This window comes from Felis catus, chromosome E2, assembly GCF_018350175.1.
Source record: "Felis catus isolate Fca126 chromosome E2, F.catus_Fca126_mat1.0, whole genome shotgun sequence".
In the NCBI taxonomy this organism is placed as follows: domain Eukaryota; kingdom Metazoa; phylum Chordata; class Mammalia; order Carnivora; family Felidae; genus Felis; species Felis catus.
Genome location: NC_058382.1, coordinates 49215493 through 49239502, shown reverse-complemented (window position 1 = coordinate 49239502; position 24010 = coordinate 49215493). Strand labels below are relative to the sequence as shown.

The window sequence follows — 24010 nt, the reverse complement described above, 5'->3', positions numbered from 1 at the left end:
TCTCTTGCAGGATCTGGTAGACTGGCGGAAGCCCCTGCTGTGGCAGGTAGGCCACTTGGGAGAGAAGTATGACGAGTGGGTCCACCAGCCAGTGACCAGGCCCATCCGCCTCTTCCACTCCGACCTCATCGAGGCCCTCTCCAAGACTGCCTGGTGAGCCCTGCTCTGGGCCCGTGGTGGGGCTGTCCTTCTCTCCTGCTGCTGCCAGTCAGATACAGAAGGGGAAGGGACAGTTGGGTCCCTCTCCAGAGCCCAGAGCTGTAGTGTCAACTCTTGGGGACAGTGGAACATGCCATAGATACAATCCATTCTTATTGGTTTATCCATTGAGTGAGTGACAACCTAACATGTAGCCAGAAGCCACTTTAAATGTCACCTCATTCTTTTTTTTTTTTTAAGTTTATGTATTTATTTTAAGAGAGAGCATGAGTGGAGCAGGGGCATAGTGAGGGGGAGAGAGAATCCCAAGCAGGCTTCATGCTAAGCCCAACACCACGATTGATCCCACAACCGTGAGACCATGACCTGAGCTGAAATTGAGTCAGATGCTTAACCAACTGAGCCACCCAGGGTCAATAGAACAGCCACCCCTGTTCCATTCCAGACTCTTAGGAGGGTTTTCCAGCCTGGAAAGCCCATGGGAACAATTTTGCCTGCAATTGGCTTCTTTGCCACAAGAGGTCGGCATCAATCCAGCGGCACAGAGTCTAGACACAGGGATGCAATTCTTTTCTGCCAGTAACTCGCTTCAGAGACAGAAGGAGATAGACTTACAGCCTCTCTCTTCTTTTCTTCTCCCCATCCCCAAAGCAGTGTCCCTTTGGCCCTATGTCTCCATATGCTTTCCGCACATGCTTTGGTATCATTTACTCCTTCCTCTAGTTGAGCGATGCGTCTCTGGGGAAGTTGAACCCTGTTGAGCCCCTGTGCATGTATTTTTCTCACCCTGAGGATCCTCCTGCAGGTACTCTGTCCCCCTCATCTGGACACCCCTGGTGCTGTACCTCAGCTGGTCCTACTACCGAACCTTTGCCCAGGGCAACGTTCGACTCTTTGCTTCCTTCTCCACAGGTAACGTTGGTTCCTTCCTGATTTGCTCCCCTGGGTCCTGGAGGCAGGAAATTTCAGTGGTGTCTCTGGTCCTGAGTTTTGAAGAACACAGAACCCCAAACCACCTCACAAACATTTGTAAACGAGACCTATCTGTAGCAATAGACAAAGAAAACTGTCAGGCTCCCCCGACCGCAGCCCCAAATGGATAAAAACAACAACAACAACAACAACAACAACACGTGAGCAGAAACTAAACGAAATTATTTCATCAGGAGACGTAGCAATGAAGGAGAGGGCTTCTTGCTGAGTGTAATACTATAAAACGTAGGACTTGGGACTGTCAACGAAACCAAAATGAAATCATTTCACTAGATGCACAGCTGAGAGCTTAACTCAAAATGGCCCACTGAACACAGCACAGATTAGAACCTGGGAGAGAAAGATCTGGAAGTGTCCTACGGTGTCTCCTGGGCAAAAGCTCATGCAACAGAAGTCCTGACTTGGAGTACGAACCCCACTAACCACTATTGGGCGCTTACCACCTGCCAGATTCCAGGGACCACCTCACTTAACCCTCCCAGCATCCCCATGAGAAAGGTACTATCATCATGCCCTTTTAGAGACAAGGACATAATACCTCAGAAAAGTCAAGTGAGGATTCAGGGTCACATGGCTAGAATGTGAATATCGGGTGCCCCCCAGCTTTGAGGATCAGGGGACAGAGGGAAGGGCCGATGTGGGGCAACTTCCAAAGAGCCTATGTGACTGAGTCTCTAAGGTTTGGGGGTGGCCACTTCTGCCCGCTGCTTCCCAAGCTTACCACCTACCTGTGTCCCCAGAAACATACCGCCTGCACAGATGGTCCCGTGTCCTGGCACAGCCTGCCTCAGGGAGGTGCTAGCCCCTGGTGGGTGGCTCGGACCCAGGCAAGGTTAGGGGACAGGCAGGGGAGGGGTGCCGGGAGCGGGTGAGGCGGGCTTTCCTCTCCTGATCGCACGTCTCCCATTCCTGACTGTGCGCCTTCAGAGCCTCCCTCTCTCTGCCGGACGCAGGCTCCTTCTCCCCACGCTCCAACGTCTCTTCCCAGCCCACCTTTGCAGGGTGGGGGACAAGTTGAGGGCCTGAATGGCTTAGGTGAGAGGGACCCTGGCCACAGCGATGGGAGCCTCAGTTTTCCCACCTGGCCCAGGTTGGGATGGGGGACGAACAAGTGCAGGAAGTCCCCCCGAGCCCCAAACTGCTCCCGGTCACCAAGGGTTAATGTGCACGCCCCACATGCCAAGGTTACCCTTTTCTGCCCACGCTGAATAGCTCAGGCACAGCACAAGGCTTGTTGCTCAGAAGGCCTGCTCGCTGAATCGCCCACTGTCCACCCGGCGCTCCCCTAACAATCACCAACAGTGGCTGGGCCGCCGGGGCTGGCAGCCGGAGGGGGAAGGGGATGCCAGAGCTTTGGCCCGGGTCCCTCTGCAGGAGCCCTCCAGAGATGCCACTCGGTACCAGCTCCGGCCGGATGGGCCGACAGGGGTGATGCTGGGGTGAGGGGGCGGGCAGAGACTTGACCTATAGGAGGGGACTCTTCTGTGTGGCAGGGAGGGTGACTTGGGGCTTGGCCTGAACGCAGACCTCTGCAGAGCGCTGAAATGCACTAATAGAGGCCCAGTGTAGAGTCTGTGACCGTGATGCCAGTGATGATGGCGTGAGAGAGATGTGTCCACATCCCTCCCTCCTCCCCAAGCTCGTCAGGCAAGGCACGGGCGCCAGCAGAGAAACTAAGAGCCAGCGAAGTGAGGCAGGGGGTACTCAGCAGGGTCCCGGTGCAGCTGGTGGACAGAGGGCGCGCTGGAATAGAGGCAGAGGACTCGGGAGGCCGAGAGGCAGTGGAAGCTGAACAGAGACACCAGTGCGATGCTGAGATGCCTAGATGCGTGAATGAGAATGCTCTGAAAGGCAGAGGGGTTCTGGAAACTGAGGATGGCCCCTAGAGCAGTTCCTGGGAGCAGATGAGAGGGAGTGCTGAGCCAGAACCATTGCCCAGCGGCACCCCGGGTGGCGCTGCAGGCCTCCAACGGGCTCTGTTGTGGGAGTCCGAGCCAAGGTCAAGACCAAAGTCTGTGGCCACAGAATGTTCCTGTGTGTCCAGTCCTCTCCCTGCTGATGGGAAAGCTGAGCACCGAGGTGGGGCTCCTGCACTCTGGGCAGGGGGAGGCGGGAGGCTGGGGAGCTTCTTCAACCAGGGACCCTCCAGAACTCTACAAGGAGAATCAAGAGAAGATGGGCACAGTAGGACCACAAGTTAGAACTTAGATGTATTTTGCCTCATATTTAAATGTGAATGATCCCATTTAAAAATTATAGTAGCTAAATAAATATTATAGTAGCTACTTATTATATATAAGGAGCATTATATTATCAGTATTACTATCTGAAAATATATTATTCTTACTGTGTATTATCTATACTTATCATATAATTAGGTGGTCTATTCCCTCCATCCTAACGACAGCCTTTCACAATGCGTAGGATATTTTACTGTTGAGAAAACACCGAGGTAGGTGGTACAGAGCTAGGATATGAACCCACATCTGCAAAGCCAAAGCCCAAAACCAGCATGTTTTGAAGGACCCCAAAGGTGTCAGGACCTCCCTAGAAGCAGGGTTCCTCGCCTACCAGAGCAGCTCAGCCAAGGTCAGGCGGCCACTCGCACAGAGCTGTTAGGGAAGCATCTTGTACCAAATGTGGACGTGGCGTAGGTTGATGTCCTGATAAATTGCCACCCACTGAGCCCACCACAGTGGGACAGTAACCTGCAGAGCTGCAGGTCAGGACCTGTAGAGAGGAGGAAGCCAGCCTCCTCTCAGTGCCCGTTCTTAGGGATCTGGCTCTAAATTACCACTCTGTGGCTGGTAGGCCCTGTGTGGGGGAGGGGTTTTAGAAAGCCACTGCTCCCTCCCCACTGAGCCAACAGTCATCACTACGGTCCCATTTGAGAAGCTTTCAAGCCAAGGTCATGATTATTGCCCACCCTTCCCCCCACCCTCAGCTCAGCCTGGTACAAAAGGTCAGGTTCACCTTGGTCTTTCATTGTTTTGTCAGAATGGGGCTGGGCCTAGATTCTGTTCCAAAGAGCTAGAAGCTCACCTCCTCCTCCCTGCCTTCCTGGGCTTTCTTCCTTCCTCAGCAGCCACCTGTGGCCATCCACGCTTCCTTCAACAGAACCCGAAGCTGCCTTCCTCTAGCCCCAGTTCTACCCTTAGAATGACACAGATCAGACCTCACCTGGGTACGACCCTTCAGAGGGGCTTGCTTCCAACCACCCATCTCTCAAGTATCCAAGCACTTGCTGTGTGAAGGCCTGGAGATATCAAATGAAAGGCCTCCCTTGCCATAAAATGGGGACGAATGATAAAACCCGCAAGCCAGGGTGCAGCACGGTAGCTGTGATATGATATGAAGGGCGGGGTGGGAGCTTCAAAACCAGCCCCAGTGGGGATGAGGGGCATCTGCGGAGGCTTTTCGCAGGAGACACGTGGGCTGAATCTCCGAGGATAAGGGAGCAGGGAGGGAATCCCAGTAAAGAAAATATGAACAAAATTAGGGATAAGATGGGGAGGTGGGAGGATGTGGTACATCTAAGGAGCCACACATGCTTTGGTTTGGTCCCACTACCAGGCAACAGGGAACCGAGGCGGGATGTGGCTGGCTGGGCGGGTCTCAAGGGACTCTGAGTGCCTCTTTGGGTGTTTGCACTTTACCTAAAGGTAACGAGGCACCGTGGAAGGGTTTGAACATGCACGGAGGCAGGGGACTGGGATGGGAGGCAGATGCCATCATTGGGCAAGAAGTAATAAGGTAGTAGGGGATTAAGAGCAAAGAATCGACCAGAGAGAGATTTTTTTTTTAATTGAGATGAGATTCACATAACAAAATTAACCATTTCACAGCGAGCAATTCAGTGCCATTTAGTACATCCACAACATTGTGCAACTGCCGCCTCTGTCTAGTTCCAGAACATTCTCATCACCCCAAAAGGAAATCCCATTGCTCTCCATTTCCCACGCCCCAAGCCCTTGGCCACCACCACATCTACCTTCTGTCTCTACACATTTGCCACTTCTAGACATTCCATACAAATGGATCCATACAGAACGTGGATTTTTGTGTCTGGCTTCTTTTGCTTTGCCAAGACATGTTAAAGAGGGGGAGCCTACAGGTGCCTGGATGGATGCGAGGGAAAGGGATAAGTTAAGCCTTTGGTCACATGTGGATATTGGTGCCTCTGGCAGAGGAAAGAACCCAAGAGGAGCATCGTGGGGTGATAGGATGGGCACGGAGAAGAGGAAGAAGATTGGTCTCGTCTGGCCACTGTTGACTTTGGGGGCCTGTGGACAGCCATGTGGAGGTTCCCCTGTAGCAAGTGGCTGTCCGGGGCTGGGGTGAAGTGTGGGTCTGGGGTGGGGGGTGGTCAGCCTGTGGGTGTGGCCACCTTCCCGCATCGAGCAGGGAGTATGGGAGAGTGGAGCAGGAAGGCTTTGACGCTGGGGACTGAGGCAGCATTTCCACGATGGAACCTGACAAGGGGCATCTAGGGAAGAGGAGAAAAGCCAAGCTGTGTATTCTAACCATACTGGTTGTAGATCCTTCGAGATATTCTGAGAAGCTGTGGACTCGCTTTCCTGAAAAATCGTACGAAGAGGCATCCTTTAGGTTACCATTTCAGGAGTTTCACAGACACCCTGGAATCCAGCTGAGGACTCTGGGTGTTCAACAACCTCAGGTTAGGAACTCGTGGGGGCTCCAGATTCAAGAAGAGACTGGTCACTAATATCATATGCCACAGCCAAGCAGGGGATGAATTGAAAAGCTTACTAGATCTGGCAAGAAGTATATCCTGAATAGCCTTTGCAATTCCAGTGGCTTGGGGCAGAAGACGGACTGTAGGGGCTTGAGAATCAAATGGGAAGCAATCAAGTAGAGATACGAGTCTAGTCTGTCTTTCCCATAGGCTCGGCTATGAATCAGGGAGAGTCTATGATGGGAAAGCCCACTAGAGAAGAAGTTGAAGATGCCCAGAGAGGAGTTGGTTGGGATGGAGGGGCTCGGGATGGAGGGGGTGGGGGAAGCAGGCTGTGGCCTCTGCACTCCCTAGTGGGTTGAGCCTGGCAAGTAACTTAAGTTGTCTGTATCTCCATATCCTCACCCATATGGGTAATGTCAGGGCTTCCCTCATAAGGTTGCAGTGAGGGGAAACATGAAGTAATCCATGTAAATCACTTACATGGTGCTCGGTATGTAGTTACTGATCTGTATACACCTGTTGTTATGATTATTGCCACCATCCAGTACCCAGGTGCCTGGGTGCCTCTCTCTTCCCTGAGGAGCAGGAAAGGAGTTCAAGGGCGGGGGCAGAATTGGGTATGGTTAAAGGTGGAAGGGAAGGTGTGGAGGAAGTCTGAAGTAGGAGGCTGGGTGGATGGAGGGGGCAGTGTTTGAGAGCAGCAGGAAGGGATCTAAGCCTGGAGACATAAAAGGATCACCGCGCAAGAGCTGAGGTTGAAGCTTCCAGACCCGTGTCTACACAGCTCGCCCTCTGTGCTCAGCAGCTTGCATATGCAGAGGACAGACAGGTTCTTGTACTGGGTTGAGGGTTCATGGGGGTGGGTAAGGGAGATGGAGGAAAGATCAAAAGAGAACGGCTATCTTTGGAAAACAGTTTGGTGGTTCCTCAAAAGAGTAAACATAGTTACAATACGACCCAGCAATTTCATTCCTAGGCTTATCCCCAGGACAACTGAAGCATGCCCCCACAAAAACTTGTCCATGAACGCTCATAGCAGCATTATTCGTCACAGCCCCAAAATAGAAATAACCCAGATGCCCATCAACTGAGGAATGGATAAACGGAGATGGTCTATGCATAACATGGAAAAATACTCAGTCTTAAAAAGGAAGGAAGTCCTGATACATATGACAACATGGATGAACCTTCTTAAAAAATGTTTATTTTTGACGTATATAGAGAGAGTGGCGGCAGTGGGGGAGGGCAGAGAGACAGAGAGAGAGAGAGAGAGAGACAGAGGATCCAAAGTGGGCTCTGCGCTGTCAGCAGCAAGCCCAACACGGGACTGGAACTCATAAACTGTGACATCATGACCTGAGCTGAAATCAGACGCTCAACCGACTGAGCCATCCATGGGCCTTGAGAGAGAGAGAGAGAGAGAGAGAGAGAGCAGGGGAGGGGCAAAGAGAGAGGGAGACAGAGAATTCCAAGCGGGCTCTGAGCTGTCAGCAGAGAGCCCCACGCAGGGCTCGATCTCATGCACCGTGAGATTAATACCTAAACAGAAATCAAGAGTCAGACACTTAACCAACTGAGCCACCCAGGCACCCGATATCAGTGAACCTTCAAAATAGTATATGTAAAAGAAGCCAGTCATAAAAGACCACGTATTTTATGAGTCCATTTATATCAACTGTCCTGAATAGGCAAATCCATAGACAGAACATAGACTTGTGGTTTCCACGGGTTGCAAAGTGGCGGGGGTGTGGAAGAAAGTGGGGAGTGACTGGTAATGGATACAGGGTTTCTTTTTGGGGGGATGAAAATGTTCTAAAATTGACTAGTGATGGTGGCACAATCCTGAGTATACTAGAAACCACTGAATTATACACTTTAAGTGGGTAAATTGTACGGCATGTGAATTATATTTCAGTGAGACTATTATTCTTAAAAAGGGAGAGGAAGTCTGGCCAAAGGAGTGGCTTGTGGGGAAAAGTAAAGCTAAGAGGGTGAGGTTAGGCTTGGAGAAAACAGTGACCAGAGCTGACGTCACCATGAAGTCAAAGAATGAATGGGGAAAGGGAAGGAGACCCTCAGCGACTGCGGGCTGTCCTCAGACCACTGGGTGTTGGGAACTCGCACCTGATGACAGTTACATCTCTGAAGTCTTCTGGTCTCCGAGCGAATCATCTTCGGTTGTTTCACGTCTCCCTCACAGATGTGATTTTAAGTCTTGTCTGCTAAGATTTCTCTGCTTGGGTTTCCTGTCCCTCCTGCCCTACCCCCAGCCCCACCGATCCCGATCCCGGGTTGTTAACAGCTTTCATCAATAACCCCCAGGCTCTGCTGGCTTCATTGGGATCGTCCCTCCCTCTCCCTTATGCCACCGAAACAAAGTCACCCTTCCCAGAAGCGTCAGCCATTTGGACCGTTTTAATCAAACATCACAGCTTGGGTGACTTATAAAAAATAGGAAATGTATTACTCACAGTTCAAAAGACTAAAAGTCCCAGATCAGGATGCCAGCCTGGTCAGGTGAAGTCCTCTCTTGCAGGTCTCAAATATCTTATGATGTCCTCACATGGCCAAAAGGGGAAGGAGCTAGGTGCAGTCTTTGCCCTTCTTTCCCCCCCCCCCCCCGCTTTTTTTTAATGTTTATTTATTTTTGAGAGAGAGAGACAGAGCATGAGTCGGGGAGGGGCAGAGAGAGAGAGGGAGACACAGAATCCTAAACAGGCTCTAGGCTCTGAGCTGTCAGCACAGAGCCTGAAGAAACACGAGATTATGACCTGATCTGAAGTCAGACGCTTAACCGACTGAGCCACCCACGCACCCCGTGCAGTCTCTTTTATAAGGACACTAGTCCTGTTCAGGAGGGTTCCCGCTTCATGATGCAATCACCTCCCAAAGGCCCCACCTCCTAATCCCATCGCATTGGCAGTGATGTTTCTGTTCACCTATGAATTTGAGGGGGGGTGGGGGGAACACGTTCAGAACATAGCACCAGAGAAATTTCCAGCACTGGCAACAGCTGCTCCCCTCAGTCCCCCTAAGGAAGATCCCAGACCTCTGGCCAGCAGCCCCATTGTTCCCAGGGAGGACCCCTCTGAGCGCCGCAGCCCCTCACGGCCTCCTTCCCATTTTGACCCAAGAGTCCCATCAGTGTGGCCCGGCCCCAGAGCTGCTGGATGGAGAGCAGCAGCCCCCAAGGTGACGGGGCCGTGAGATGGCGTGTCTGGAGCCACCAGGCCTTAGCGCCCACTGGGGCTGTCTGCCCTGACTTTGCCTCTGTCTGGCCATTCTGCAGAGTACTCGGTGGCCATGCCTAAGTCCGTGTTCCCGGGCCTCTTCGTGCTGGGGCTGCTCCTCTGGAGCCTCACGGAGTACCTCATCCACCGCTTCCTGTTCCACATGAAGCCCCCCGGGGACAGCTATTACCTTATCCTGCTGCACTTCGTCCTGCATGGCCAGCACCACAAGGTGAGCAGGGCAGGCTCCTGCCCGGGGCCTGGCAACCGTGACCCGCTCGGGGGAGCTGCTGATCTTTCTGGGAGTCAGGCCGGGAACAAGTGGCCATCAGGGCATTTGCTGCTGCTCAGAGGGGTGACTGGGTCGTAACTGGAAGCGGGCGTGGACGGAGTGAGCATGCGTGTCTGCACACCATTCATTATTGACACCAGGCACGCTGCAGGTACATTTCAGCCGTCATCTTTAATCCTCACAGCATCTCATTCATTCGTTCGTTCGTTCATTCGACAGACGTTCACTGAGCGCTCACTACCTGCGGGCACTGTTCTAGACACAGCAGAACAAAACTAAAAACTCACTGTCCTGGTGGAGCTTCCTTCTGAGGATGGTGCTACAGTTCTCCCCATTCCGCAGAGCCGCAAACTGAGGCTTAGAGAAATTAAGAAACTGAGGAACTTGTCCAAAGTCACACCTGGCACAGCCAGGATGTTGGGCCCCATTCTGTGAACCCCAGAGTCTGTGCTCTCAACTGTCTTTCTTCTTTTCTCCCTCCCCGCTTCCCTCCCTTCCTGCCTTTTTCTTCCAGGAGCTGGTCCTGGGATGGGGGGGGGGGGGGGGGGGGGAGGCCCACACCCGCGCATTGCTCTGTGGCTATTACCTGCTTTCTCTCTCTCTTCTCCTCCAGCCCAGAGAGGGTCTGTCCCTTCTCAGAACACTCACCAAGCAGTCTCTAAAACCTTACCTCTATGCCAGGCCCTTGGCTGTTGAAGCTGGAGTCTAAGGCTCGGCTCTCTTAGCTGCTTCACTGTGACCACACCCCCTTGGAACGCCCCCTAGGAGGTGGGGACAGGGAGACCGCATCCGCTCACACTTCTGGTACCGGTCTACCCTGTGAGCCTGCGTTAACCTCCTCTTGCTGGTGCGCTGGCCCCCCAGACAACATCAGGCCTCCGTCCGGGTACCCCGCATGGTATCTGGCGGTGAGGCTCCTCTCTAGCACCTAACAAGTTCCAGGGCCAACGTGGCCTCCTGGGCTGGGAGCCCGCCGGCCGCCCACATCACGTCCGCCGCCCTGTTCTTGGACAGGTCTCCAGGGCCCGTCCTGGCTTGGAAATTGGGAGCGGGACAGTCTCTCAAGGGCCTTCAAGCATGGTGGCCTGCCCTCCCCAAAGCCACCGAAGGTGCCAAGCCCACCCGTGACAGGTTGCTGCCGCCTCACTGGAACGCGCGGGCGGCTCTGCCCCTGTCCTCTGCGGTGCTGGGACCACAGGCAGGCCGCCCGCCCGGCCGTCTGCTGACGCGTGAGCCTCTCCCTCCGCAGGCACCCTTCGATGAGTCCCGCCTGGTCTTTCCCCCGGTGCCGGCTTCTCTGGGCATTGCCTTCTTCTACGCGTTGCTACAGCTCCTCCTGCCGGAGGCGGTGGGGGGCACTGTGTTCACTGGGGGCCTCCTGGGGTACATCCTCTACGACATGACACATTACTACCTGCACTTCGGCTCGCCGCACAAGGGCTCCTACCTGTACAACATGAAGGCTCACCACGTCAAGCATCACTTTGCACATCAGCAGTCAGGTGAGGCCGCCCACTCCCAGCCTCCCTCATTCGTTCTCGTATTTATTTTACAGCCACCAGTGAGCCCCTACCAAGGGTCGGGTACTGTTCTGGGTGCTGGGGATACACAGGAAGGCAAGCCGGGGGCTCCCACCGTACCCACCGGGAGACAAACAGCAAAGATAACCTTAGACAGTGATGAGGGCCTCAAAGAAAAGAAACCACGAGCTGTCGGGGAGGGTCCGGCTCTGTGTCATAAAAACAACGCGAGTCACAGATGTGATTTCAAATTTTCTAGTAGCCACGTTAACAAGCAAAATTAAACAGATATAGTTAGTTTTAATAATATATTTTACAGGTGCCTGGGTGGCTCAGTGGGTTAAGCGCCTGACGTCGGCTCATGGGTTCCAGCCCTGCATCAGGCTCTGTGCTAACAGCTTGGAGCCTGGGCATGCTTCAGATTCTGTCTCTGTCTCTCTGCCCCTCCCCCATTCAAGCTTGCTCTCTCTCTCTCTCTCTCTCTCTCTCTCTCTTTCTCAAATATAAATAAAAACATTTTTTAAAAAATTTTTATTATATATTTTATTAAGGGGCGCTGGGTGGCTTAGTCAGTTGGACATCTGACTTCAGCTCAGGTCATGATCTTCTGGTTCATGGGTTCAAGCCCCATGTCAGGCTCTGTGTTGACAGGTTGGAACCTGGAGCCTACTTTGGATTCTGTGTCTCCCTCTCTCTCTGCCCCTCCCCTGCTTGCACTCCGTCTCTCTCTCTCAAAAAAAAATTAACATTAAAAAAAGTAAAAAAACCAATATATTTTATTAAGCCAAATACAACCAAAATATTACCATTTCCGCCTGTAACCAATATAAAAAATCGCTAATGAGATATTTTACATTATTTTTCTTATGTTACATCTTCACAACATCTAGTGTGTACTTTGCACTTACGGCACATCTCAATTCAAGTGCTAAGTTTTCATTAGAAATGCTTTAAAAAAATTTTTAATGCTTATTTATTTTTGAGAGAGACATAGAGCATGAGCAGGGGAGGGGCAGAGAGAGAGGGAGACACAGAATCCGAAGCAGGCTCCAGGCTCCAAGCTGTCAGCACAGAGCCTAATGCGGGGCTCGAACTCACAAACCACAAGATCATGACCTGAGCCGAAGTCAGACGCTTAATCGACTGAGTCACCCAGGCGCCCCTTATTAGAAATACTTGATCTGTATTTAGAGTTTATAAAATTGACTATTTAAAAAAGTGAATTCACATTAGGTGAGTTGTCCTAAACATGCCTAAAAGTTTTTCAGTAGATCGGGGTGCCTGGGTGGCTCAGTTGGTTGAATAATCACTCAACTCATGACTCTTGATTTCGGCTCAGGTCATGATCCCACAGTTTGTGAGTTTGAGCCCCGAGTCAGGCTTCATGCTGACAGTGCAAAGCCTGCTTGGGATTCTTGCTCGCTCACTCTGTCTCCCTCTCAAAATAAATAAATAGGGGTGCCTGGGTGGCTCAGTTGGTTAAGTTTCTGACTCTTAATTTCAATTCAGGTCATGATCTCACAGTTCAGGAGATCAAGCCCTGTGTGGGGCTCTTTGCTGACAGCAGGGAACCTGCTTGGGATTCTCTCTCTGCCCCCCCTTCAAAATAAATAAATAAACGTAAAAAATAAATTAATTAATTTAAAAAAGTTTTCCAGTAACTCAGTCAACTATAAAATTTTAAATTGGAATTAAAGTTATTTAAAATAAAATGAAATTGGGGCACCTGGGTGGCTCAGTCTGTTGGGTGTCCGACTTCGGCTCAGATCATGATCTCGTGGTCTGTGAGTTCGAGCCCCATGTCGGACTCTGTGCTGACAGTTCAGAGCCTGGAGCCTGCTTCGGATTCTGTGTCTCCCTCTCTCTCTGCCCCTCCCCTGCTCATGCTCTGTCTCTATCTGTGTCAAAAATAAATAAACATTTAAAAAAAATTTTTTAAATAAAATGAAATTAAAACTTACAACGGTGGGGGGGGGGCGCACCTGGGTGGCTCAGTAGGTTAAGCCTCCAACTTTGGCTCAGGTCATGATCTTGTGGTTCACGAGTTCCAGCCTCATATCGGGCTCTGTGCTAACAGTTCAGAGCCTGGAGCCTGCTTCGGATTCTGTGTCTCCCTCTCTCTCTGCCCCTCCACCACTCACGCTCTGTCTCTGTCTCTATCTCCCTCAAAAATAAATTAGCATTAGAAAAAAAAAAATGAAATGAAATGAAATGAAATTAGGAATCGAGTGCCTCCGTAGCTCCAGCCACATTCTCGGGGCTCAGCAGCCACACAGGTCAGTGGCTACCGCATTGGATGAAACAGCACTAGGTAAAGTGGTCTAGGAACATATCATTGCAGAAGTGTCTTTACAGCTGAGGCCTAAGCTAAGAGAAGCCAGCATCCAATGTCTGGGGAAAGAACATCCCAGAAGCAACAGGTGCAAAGCCTCTGTTCCAGCCTCTGCAGCAGGAATGAACTTGACATCTCCAAAGAGAAGGAAGAAGCTGAAGTGTGAGACAGAGGGGAAGAGACTCAGGCAAGGGCCAGGCTCTCCCACCAAACACAGGCTGGATAAGGAACTTGGGTTTATTCCAGTGGCATCCTTGGGAGACTACAAACACAAGTACTCTGCTCTCAACCTCTGCCAGGAGGGCCCTGAGAGATGGGAAGGCCAGCGGGGACAGATGTTCAAACCCTGCCTGCGTGCTAGCCCTCCCCAGGCTCCCTTCCCGAGGAAATTTCTCCCACGCCTTCACCGGTCCCTCATCTTCTCCCCATTTCTCTCCTTCTCTAGGATTTGGCATCAGCACTAAATTGTGGGATCATTTCTTCCACACCCTTATGCCGGAAGAGCCCCACCTGAAGATGCAGTGACAACTCCCAGCCCCACCGTCCTGCCCTCAGCCCAGCCGTGGCCCCTGCCTCACCCCCACCCCCCATCCAGACCCTGCAAAGAAGGTTCGCTTGGCCAGGCGGGACAGGCTTTGTCGGGCCTTTGGGCTTGGTGGGGGCATGCTGGAGAGACCCGGAAGACTGAGACAGACCCTGAGACTGCCCTCCTGACCCCCCACTGGAGGGTCATGTCCACGAGGCGCCCAGGTGGCTCTCAGGGTCTATCTCTTTTCTAGAGCGTCCTGGCCTCTCCATTAGCTTCCCTGCCCACAGGATGGCTTCAGGACCTGGCCAATGGGGAATTTCCCAAGGGGAATGAAGGAAACTGACCCCTGGGGCCAGGCCTGTGACCCACCTGTGTCTCAGCACCTTGGGCCACCTGGGAGAACCCCCCCCACCGCCCAGTGGTGGAGCTGCCGGTGTTAACAGCAAAGTGAGTCTACGGGGCCAGGGGTCCTCGTCTTCCTCTTCCTCCCTTCCCGGGGAGGGTTTGGTGGCTCTGGCTGTTCTCCTGATGAGAGGAGAGCACTGAGGTGGATGAAGGGCTCTCACAAAGAGAGAGACAACATGATGCCTCCCATGGGCCACCTCCAGACCCGGAGCAGTGCCTTTGTCCCCTGCCCCCGATCACAAATGCCAGCTGCACCGCCGGATGCCTCAGGCTGCCACACGTGCCCCAGCCACACGCCCGGCCCTTACCGGCCTGTGCAGAGGGGCGGGGGGCCTCTGGCATGGCCTCCTAGCTGGCGGGACCCCGGGCCCCTTTCTTGAGGAACCGCCAGCTCCTCTAGCCACCTCCCCACCTGCCTTCAGAATCACACAGCTTTTCCCCGGGGGAGGCGACCGGGGCCTCTCGGTGGGCAGGAGCCCCACCCCGTCTCTGGCCATTCTTGACCTCCGCCTGGCACCGGTGGGCCTCCGCCGCCCCACTCAGGACCCTTCCAGCCAGCACCTCCTCACGCCGAGAAGGAGCCTTCATGCGGTGCCTTACCCCCTCCCCAGCTGCTTCCCTGCACCTCCCCCAGCAGATGAGGTTCCCACCCCCGCCTCGTAACCAAAACCCTCACTGCTCATGAGAGGGTCTTATTTATCAACTATATCAATGCCCTTAGTCTGGCCCCCGACCGAGTAGCTGCTCAGATCGCCATATCTAATCCCACACATCAGGCTTATGTAAGACATTTTGTCCCGTTTTTGTTCTCTTCTCACCCAGAAACCGTTACTACTTGAAACATTTTAGAATCTCTAAGAGTGTAAAGGCTACAGAGAAGCAGCTTGACGGATCCTGTGATTTGTACTGTTTACTGTGGAGTTATTTAAAGATTTTGGAATAAATATACAAACTACAGTTGTGACATAAAGGTGTAAATAAATTGTATATTTTGAAAAATAAAAACCTTGAAAAAGAAATCAACAAAAGTTTGTTGGCACTTGTTGACTGGGGCCTCACCAAACTTCATGGCGGGGGGGGGGGGGGGGGGGAGTGGGGGAGGGGTGACGGGGGGGGGGGGGGAGGGGAAGAAGGCAGTTGGTCCAGCAGGGAGGGGTGTTTATGTTACTACTGACCAGGCTGTGTGGACTTGCTGGAGCATAGTGATGATAAAAAGCTTGCCGACTCTTTCTTTTTTCAAGTTTATTCTACTTATTTTGAGAGAGCAGGCAGGCGCAGGGGAAGGGCAGAGAAAGAGGGAGAGAGAGAATCCCAAGCAGGCTCCATGCTGCAAAGCTTGCCAACTCTTATCCTCTTATTCGGTCTTATTACTGTCTTAAAATTCTCCGCAGACCACATCTCCCCTCACTGCCGGGACATGGGCTGGAGCTGGAGGGTCGGCATTCTTACCAGCCGCCTTGATGCACCACTGGGGAAGTGTTTCTTCTGGAATTTATCAGATCCCAAATGAGGTTCCAGTCGACTTTCCTAAAATGAAGGGGGAAAGGCTGTAACAACAAATGCCCACAGTGGGAACTAGAATTTCAGGCCAGTTCGGTCTAGATGTAACCTAGTTTCCTGGGATGCCTTCTCAGCCACGTCAGTTCCCACCTGGGGAACCTGTCGAAGTACAGATCCAAGTCCTCCACCCTCAGTGTCTAATTCAATCGGTCCGGCGGAGGTGGGCTGTGAATTCGCCTGCCTAAAGATGGGGAAGCGGATAGAAAGCTAACGTTGGTGAGACTCTGGCGACGAGGCGAGAGCCCCCGCCCCTGCTGCCTCTCCCTGCTCCAGCAGCCACGCGGTGACTTTGTCCATGTGGCTCCCAGCCTGAAGACAGGTGTGACCTGTCTGAGCCACCCATCCCACAAGCTCCTGCAATCCGGCCCATCCAAGCGGCAGAAATCACAACCTGTGTTTCCTCGATGTTGCTGGAAATCTGACAGCAGAGCATCGCACCCAAGGAACAGGAAGAAACAAGAAGGAAGCACAGAGGAAGAGATTGCTTGGGTGTAAATATGTAAGTCCATCAGAGAAAAGTCTAAGATGAACAAGTTTGAGCAAAAAAAAAAAAAAAAAAAAAAGCACTGGAAAAAACTTATTTAAAAAGATTGAAACAAAACTCATAAGAAACACTGAAATCCAAGTAAGTTTATAGCATGATAATAAGATTTAGGGGAAAAAATAGTAAAACCAAGCCAACCTATTAATGAGAAAGTCTTCTTGGTGAACATTGGACAGATTCCCCCAGAGCTTCCTGTGCCCACTAGAACTTTCCAGGGGGTTAGGAATTTCCACAGAGCCTTTGAAAGACAGTAAGTCTCACTGTACAGAAAAGAATATAAGTGCTATGAGGCTCTTAACCTCAAGCAAATTGGTACTCATGGTGCATTCCTTGCTCAGCGACCGTCTAGTAAAGTCAGGGAATTTATTATCATGTGCAAGAGACATGAGCCAAAGATCAGATCTAAAGCAAGCAGGGGCATTATCAAAATGCCAACACAGATAGCATGATGGGAAAGCCTGGAACTCATGGCACGTGATTATATTTATTTCTGTAGTGGGAGCAGACACAAAACCATCAAGAAAGTTGAATGTTTGCTCAGGCAAAGGGCCATTGAAATTCTGATTGGTGTAAATATCCAGGCTGAATGATTCAGTGATCCGAGCAATTTACCCTATCTGATTCTGTACCAACAAGCCAGCTGCCCTGGCAGAGGACAGGCCCTAGCCATTCTATTTATTTCTGGCGCTGTGCTTGTACTTCTAGATAGGCTGTCTTTGGGCGTTTCTTGGCTGACCTGAAGAACTGCCCTTTTAACTGGACTCCGTTCTTTTCCTCCATTGGCTCTGGCTTCTGTTCTCTGTCTTTGAACTTTGTACCATTTCTTATTGTGCCCAGCACAATGCCCAACTTGTAACAGGCTTCAATAAATGTTAGTCTTGTCTCTGTCAAATCTCTGACGGGTTACATTGTTGGAGTCTTGCTTCTCCACCTGTTCTCTGGCCTCTGCTGCCCTCTGCTGACAGCATGGGGCTCTGCCCCTTCTGACTGCCTTCGTGACTGCAAATCAGATGTCACTGGTTGTAAAATTCCAGCACTTTTCCACTTTACGTGTTCTCTTGACTTACTGTTTTGTCTCATCTGATGTTTTTGAGGGAAACCTGGAACTATGTTGATGAGTTTCTGGTTCTAATTTTCTATGAAGATATGCTGGCTGTAGAGATTTGACTGGAGCTTTCTTTACAGTGAGGTGATAATAGCACAATGAATAATTTGTACCTACTAAGGATGCTGCAAGTTGAATGTGAAATTTGGAAAATGCCAGAACTCTCATCTTCACTCCATCCCCAATACCTTATAAGCTTGTAGCAGGAAAAAAGAAGTGATAAAGAGGAAGAAGAAGGAGAAAGAAGGAGAAGGAGAAGGAGATCTTGTTTTGGCAAAAGCATAAAGCGGGGGGAACCGATTTTCATTTAGGGTCCCTAAAACGAGAACATGGACATAGTAGTTAATTTGGGAGGTGATTGTGGAAATAGAGTGAGGAATTGGGAAGGATTAGAAAGGGAAAGTGGGGGAGAGCATATAAGGATGAGTATGTGAGGGGCGCCTGGGTGGCTCAGTTGCTTAAGCATCTGACTTAGGCTCAGGTCATGATCTCACCATTTGTGAGTTTGAGCCCCACATCGGGCTCTGTGCTGACAGCTCAGAGCCTGGAGCCCACTTTGGATTCTGTGTCTCCCTCTCTCTCTGCCCCTCCCCTGCTTAAGATCTCTCTCTCTCTCTCTCTCTCTCTCTCTCTCTCTCTCTCTCTCTCAAAGTAAACATTTTTTTTTTTAATTTTAAGGATGAGTGTGTGAGGTTCTTATGCAGATTCTACAGGGTCATCTTGAGAAGCAGACAGGGTATCTGCCAGGATTGTCCACCTAAAGGACAAGAGGCTGGAACGTTTATCGACCAGCTTCCTTTCCTGTTGGTTGAGGATTTCTTCCCGGGTGTCTACTCCCTCCTCACTTACAAGTTGTCCAGGCATGTAAGCCAACCAGATTCTTTGACAAAGGTCCTGGAGCAAAAGCAGAGAGATGGATGTGTGTACTTGAAATGGGATACAATTACTACAAGCTGAGTGGGAGCTTCCGCTTGTAACTGTGGCCAAAATCAAAGCTGAGACAGTGGTCAGACAGAACCTTCTGCCACAATTAAGGTTAAGACCAGAGGTGGACAGAAGGGTGAGAACAGGGTCACCATATATGTCTGCCACAGAACCCAAAGGGCTGTATTGTCAGTGTAAGAGTGAACCAGAAATAAACCTACCTTCCCAGGGCACTGCCTGCATGGAGAGGAGAAAGTTTCTCTTGAGAATGTAGAACCACAAGCACAGCCCTGATGGAGGTCTGAAGCCTGAATTTATGCAAACTGGGTGGTCTGAAACACCCCAGGTCAAAAATTTCATGTAAAGTATTCCCGACTGGTGAAACCCCAGGGCTTTCAGCAGGAGCCCTTATAAATTTCTGTGGAGAAATGCAACATAAATCAAGGTCCCCTAAAATTCCCACAGATAAAATTCCAAGGACTATAACTCACAATAAAAACAAAACAAAACGCACAAGGAAAAAAGGCACCATGAATAAAAGCTGATGGAAACAATATGCAACAGATGGGCATTGAGGAGGGCACTTGGGATGAGCACTGGGTGTTGTATGTAAGTGATGAAGCATGGGAATCTACCCCCAAAACCAAGAGTATGTTAGCCAACTTGACAATAAATTATATTAAAAAAGAAAAGAAACAATATGCAACAGAAATACACTCACAAAGACATCAAACATTAGAATTACGAGATGTGCTAGTTATTTTCCATTTGTTCTCCCGATTCACTCTGCATCTTTCCCCCATTCCACGCCATACTGTGTGTGAACTGCGTCAGTTTCTTCACTTGCTTATTGGCTGCAAATAGAGGCACCTACAAGAGATTGGCAGGATGGAGAGGAGTGGGGTCCACATATTTATTCCTAGAGCTCTTTTTTTTTTCTGCACTGTTTTGTCATTTTCAGCGTACATGTCTTTTCACCCACTTGCTCACATTTACTCCCAAATATTTTATTCTTTTGGCTGCTATTGTAAATGGAATTGTTTTCTTAATTTCCTTCTTGTCTTTTTCATTACTGATTTATAGAAACACAGCTGACTTTCATGTGTTAGTCTTGTATCATGCAACTCTGCTGAATTCATTTATTTTACTTTTTTTAATGCTTATTTATTTCTTAGAGAGAGACAGAGCGTGAGTGGGGGAGGGGCAGAGAAAGCAGGAGACAACGAATCTGAAGCAGGATTCAGTCTCTGAGATGTCAGCACAGAGCCTGACAGGGGACTTGAACTAGTGAACTGGGAGATCGTGACCTGAGCGGAAGTCGGAGGCTTAACTAACTGAGCCACCCAGGTACCCCTGAATTCATTTATTAGCTCTAGTAAAAAGAATTTTATGAATTCTTTGGGTTTTCTATATGTAAAATTTCTATATGTAAAATTATGAAGACCCTTGGCACTTATGGGTAGTTGAAAGTGCCTAAAAGTTTTATAGCCTCCCGTCCCTGTCCCAGGGCCCCTCGCCCTTCATCCATAGCCGTCAAACAACTGATGTGGGTATATAATGCTTTTGGTCGTGTCAGACAGCACCATTTGGAAGCACCTGCAGAACCCCACGGAAACATCAAGAGCTCGAGCTTCCTGGTGACAGACTGCTACAAAGTGATGGTGAGCACAGTCTTCCGGGTGACTCTGATTTCGACCTGTGTCACTAATGCTGGGAAAGGGACACATGTTTCCCGGAAAGGCTGTGCTTGCTTGTTTCTCTGCCTTAACCTTAGCACTGGGCTCACCTCTACACCTGCCTGGACAGTTTTCCGTGTGCCCACCACAGGATAGGCTCAATCCTGCCTGCTGTTCTGATGCCTATCTTCCCTCACACCTGCTTAGCAGGGACAGGCTAAGAGTCATTTCCACTTAAATACCTGGACACCACTTCTGTGTCCCTGCAGGATTTTCCTAGATCCAACTAGGCATTCAGACTCATGAGACTACCATAAGCCACACTTGGCATTGAGAGTAATGGCATGCAGGATACATGGCTTGGCAGAGGATAGCATCAAATCCCTCTCTCCAGTGGGAGTCCCCGCAGCTGTCCCCACAGTCATCCAGGAGATATTCTCTTTGCTCTCACCCCAGGTGCTAGCGAAAGAGGCTTCCCTCCGGTGGGTGTGGGGCCATCCAGGCTTAGAAGCCTTGTGACACACAGGAGTCAATATTCTCTTGTAACAACTCCATGGGCATATCTTCAGGTGTCACCACAAAGGGTGTGTCAGTAATAAGAGTGGCCACAGAGCCCAGCATCCCTCATTTATAGTTCTCATACCCTCCCAACCCCTAGCTCATAAGCAATTTACCAATCAGGGGGCTTTAATCATCAGCAATATTTGGGCACATAGATGACCATCTGCCCTTATCAGGTTCTCAGGGGAATGGAGCTAAAAAGTTAACTGAGGGGTGCCTGGGTGGCTCAGTGGGTTAAGCGTCCGACTTCAGCTCAGGTCATGATCTCATGGTTCATGAGTTCATAGAGCCCCACGTCAGGCTCTATGTGGACAGCTTAGAGCCTGGAGCCTGCTTTGGATTCTGTGTCTACCTCTCTGCCCTCCCCCAGTCATGCCCTCTCTCTCTCTCTCTCTCTCTCTCTCTCTCTCTCTCTCTCAGAAATAAATAAACATTAAAAAAAATTTTTTTAAGTTAACTGAAAGATCCTTTTACAGAAGAGGAAAAGGTTTTGTTAACTCGATGTCCACAATTCCCAAATGCTAGAAGAATATTCTCTTTGTCATCCACAGATGACTTTCTTCCAGCCTTACAAGTGCCTGGGACAGCCCTTAAATAACACAAGATAGGTCTTTCCTGACTTTCAGATGCCTTTCCCCCTCGCCAGTGGGATATAAGTGCTCTCAAACACCGTGCCCGTGCCACTCTCGTGGTCCTCACCGGACTGAAACATGTGCTTCTCAGCCTTTCATCCCCGGTATCCAGCGGGGCGTTAGATGTCAGAGGACGTCAGTGCTCAGTAAACATGTGAGTGAAAGGGGAATGAGCCATCTAAGCGTCTACTCCTTTTCCTGACCTTGCCTCTAGAGTTGGGTGTCTGGCTGAGTTTGGGGCTGGCAGTTCTCTGGACTAAGGCATGGCACTAATGGCCAGCGTGCGTGGAGCAAAGGGAACATCAGTTGTGCTGTGGCTTCTTTAAAGTCACGGTGTTGACCAAGCAGGGCCAACAGAGTAACTCACAGTTGTCATATTAAATCCAAAGGCAGAGGCTGGCCATCCTATAGGGTCGGATAGACCAGAGGGGGTGAGGGATGCCCCCATATCATTTTCTCACCTGCTGCTTTTTTTAATTTTAATTTTTTTTTAACGCTTATTTATTTTTGAGAGAGAGAGAGGCAGAGTGTGAGCAGGGGAGGGGTAGAGAGAGAGAGGGAGACACAGAATCCGAAGCAGGTTCCGGGCTCTGAGCTGTCAGCACAGAGCCCGACGTGGGGCATGATTTTTTATTTATTTATTTATTTTTTTTTTTTTTAGCGAAGGCAGAACAGCAATTTTCAATTTTATAGTAATCAACAAACTCTAATTAACATGATGCAAAATTGGTTTCTTCACATCATCTTTTTTTAATTTAAATGCAAGTTAGTTAACATATAGTATTGGTTTCGGGTATAAACTTTAGTGATTCCTCACTTACATACAACACCCAGTGCTCATCCCAGCAAGTGCCCTCCTTGATGCCCACCACCTGTGTAGCCCAGCCCCCACCCACATCCCCCACCCCTGAGTTTGATCTCAGTTTGTTCTCTGTACTTAAGAGTCTCTTATGGTTTGCCTCCTTCTCTGTTTTTATCCCATCTTTTTTTTCCTTCCCTTCCCCTATGTTCATCTGTTTTGCTTCTTAAATTCCACATACAAAATCATAGGATATTTGTCTTTCTCTGACTTACTTCGCTTTAGAGTAATACCCTCTGTCTTCGCCTGCTTCGGAGAGAAAGCAAGCCATAGGGTGGCTCTGTGCACCCTGTCCAGCCTCACTTAGTGGAGTTGAGTCCTCAACTGAGAAAGCCCCGTATCTAATACAGGAATGCGAGGACAACTACAACTTACCAAGTTTACAGGTGCTTTATAACCATTATCTCGAGTGATCCGCGTTGCCCCATTTTATACAGAAGAAACTTCTCTGTGTTTCTCTTGGTTGCTGCCCAATAATAAGTTGAATCCATAATGTTACTAGTGTAGTCACCCAGGTAGAAGATACCGGTGGAAATACGTCCTGTAGTTTTTCCCTGACAGTCATGAGTAACACCAGCCCTCTGCCCTCTACCCCCCACCCCCACCCAAGATTGTGCTATTTCGTTCTGTCTGTAAGTCGCCTTGGTGTCTAACCTGTAGGATTTCAAGTGAGCAAATCACAGACTTCCATCAGTTAAGAAACTGGGAGAAAAAAGGCTAAGAGAGTCAATTCTGCACCCTACTTCTCACTTCAGATACTGGAAAATGTGTATAATAAATATGCCATAAAAGCTTAAATATACAGGGGCGCCTGGGTGGCTCAGCCGGTTAAGCCTCCGACTTCAGCTCAGGTCACGATCTCTCGGTCCGTGAGTTCGAGCCCCGCGTCGGGCTCTGGGCTGATGGCTCAGAGCCTGGAGCCTGTTTCGGATTCTGTGTCTCCCTCTCTCTCTGCCCCTCCCCCGTTCATGCTTTGTCTCTCTCTGTCTCAAAAATAAATTTAAAAAAGTTAAAAAAAAAAAAGCTTAAATATACAGCTATGTCCGTCTTCTCGTGAAGATTCTAACTCAGTGAACCGAGTGGGAAAGCCCAAGTTAAACTTCTGAGGACCCTCAGAACTCAACTCTGTTGAGTGGTACTGGGTGGTAATGAGAAAATTCAGAGCTTTATGGAAATAGAGAGGTATGGAAAAAGGGAAACCCGTCATGATTGTTCAGTTTCTTGGTTTTCTTTTGGCTTTAGAATTGTCCTCTGGGAAATCGTCACTGGGAAGATCCCGTTTGAAAGTAACCAGTGTGAAGGCTGGCTCAGATGGGTTTGGGTTCCCCTTTCAATAGACTAGAGATTCCCATCAATGCTGTCCTGGGAGGTCCATTCTTCAAAGTGGGCATTGCCCGGACTGGTCAGTGGGGTCACTGGAAGCTCTTGTTTCTTGTTTCTTCCCTAGTTCTGATGCCAGCCATTAGCATCCAGAGAGGTATGTGAGTGCCAGAGCAATTTTTTAAACCTCTCATGTCATTGTTTCCATGCCAGGCTGTGATTCTAAAATTTACCAGCTGGTATCTGTGGACCGGCACTAGGAGCCACTGGGTGATGACTGCCCTTCACAGTTGCAGGAGATCCTTGATGATTCCCAGGCACGGGAGCCCTCCAGGTGGCTCTCTCTTAAAGGTGGGGTTCTTTGCGGTCTGAAGAGCATGAACCACACGTGTTATTTCACATTTGTGAAAGATTTCCTTTGTGGATCACAACCAGGGGTGGTTTTGCTTCTCAGGGGACATTTGGCAATCTCTTAAGACATTGCTGGTTTTCACAATTTGGCGGGTGGGGCATGCTACTGGCATCTAGTGGACAGATACTGCTTAGCACCCTACAGTGCACAGGAGAGCCCCCTACAACAAAGAATTATCCAGCCAAACATCAGTGTTATTCAGAAACCCTGCCCTAAGGCCACTGCTTAGTCCAAAGTAGGTTCAGAAGGCAGATTACT

General features: G+C 50.0%; 1 protein-coding gene across 1 annotated transcript in view; it reads left to right on the top strand.

Annotated features, from left to right (window-relative positions):
- Positions 1-15182, top strand: part of FA2H (fatty acid 2-hydroxylase) — a 53399-nt gene extending 38217 nt beyond the window's left edge. Inside the window, exons 3-7 of the mRNA XM_003998246.3 lie at positions 11-153; positions 965-1071; positions 9141-9313; positions 10623-10875; positions 13671-15182. Of these exons, the coding sequence (XP_003998295.1) occupies positions 11-153; positions 965-1071; positions 9141-9313; positions 10623-10875; positions 13671-13750 (756 nt within the window). The 3' untranslated portion in view covers positions 13751-15182. The remainder of the gene's footprint in view (positions 1-10; positions 154-964; positions 1072-9140; positions 9314-10622; positions 10876-13670) is intronic.
- Positions 15183-24010: the final 8828 nt, after the last annotated feature.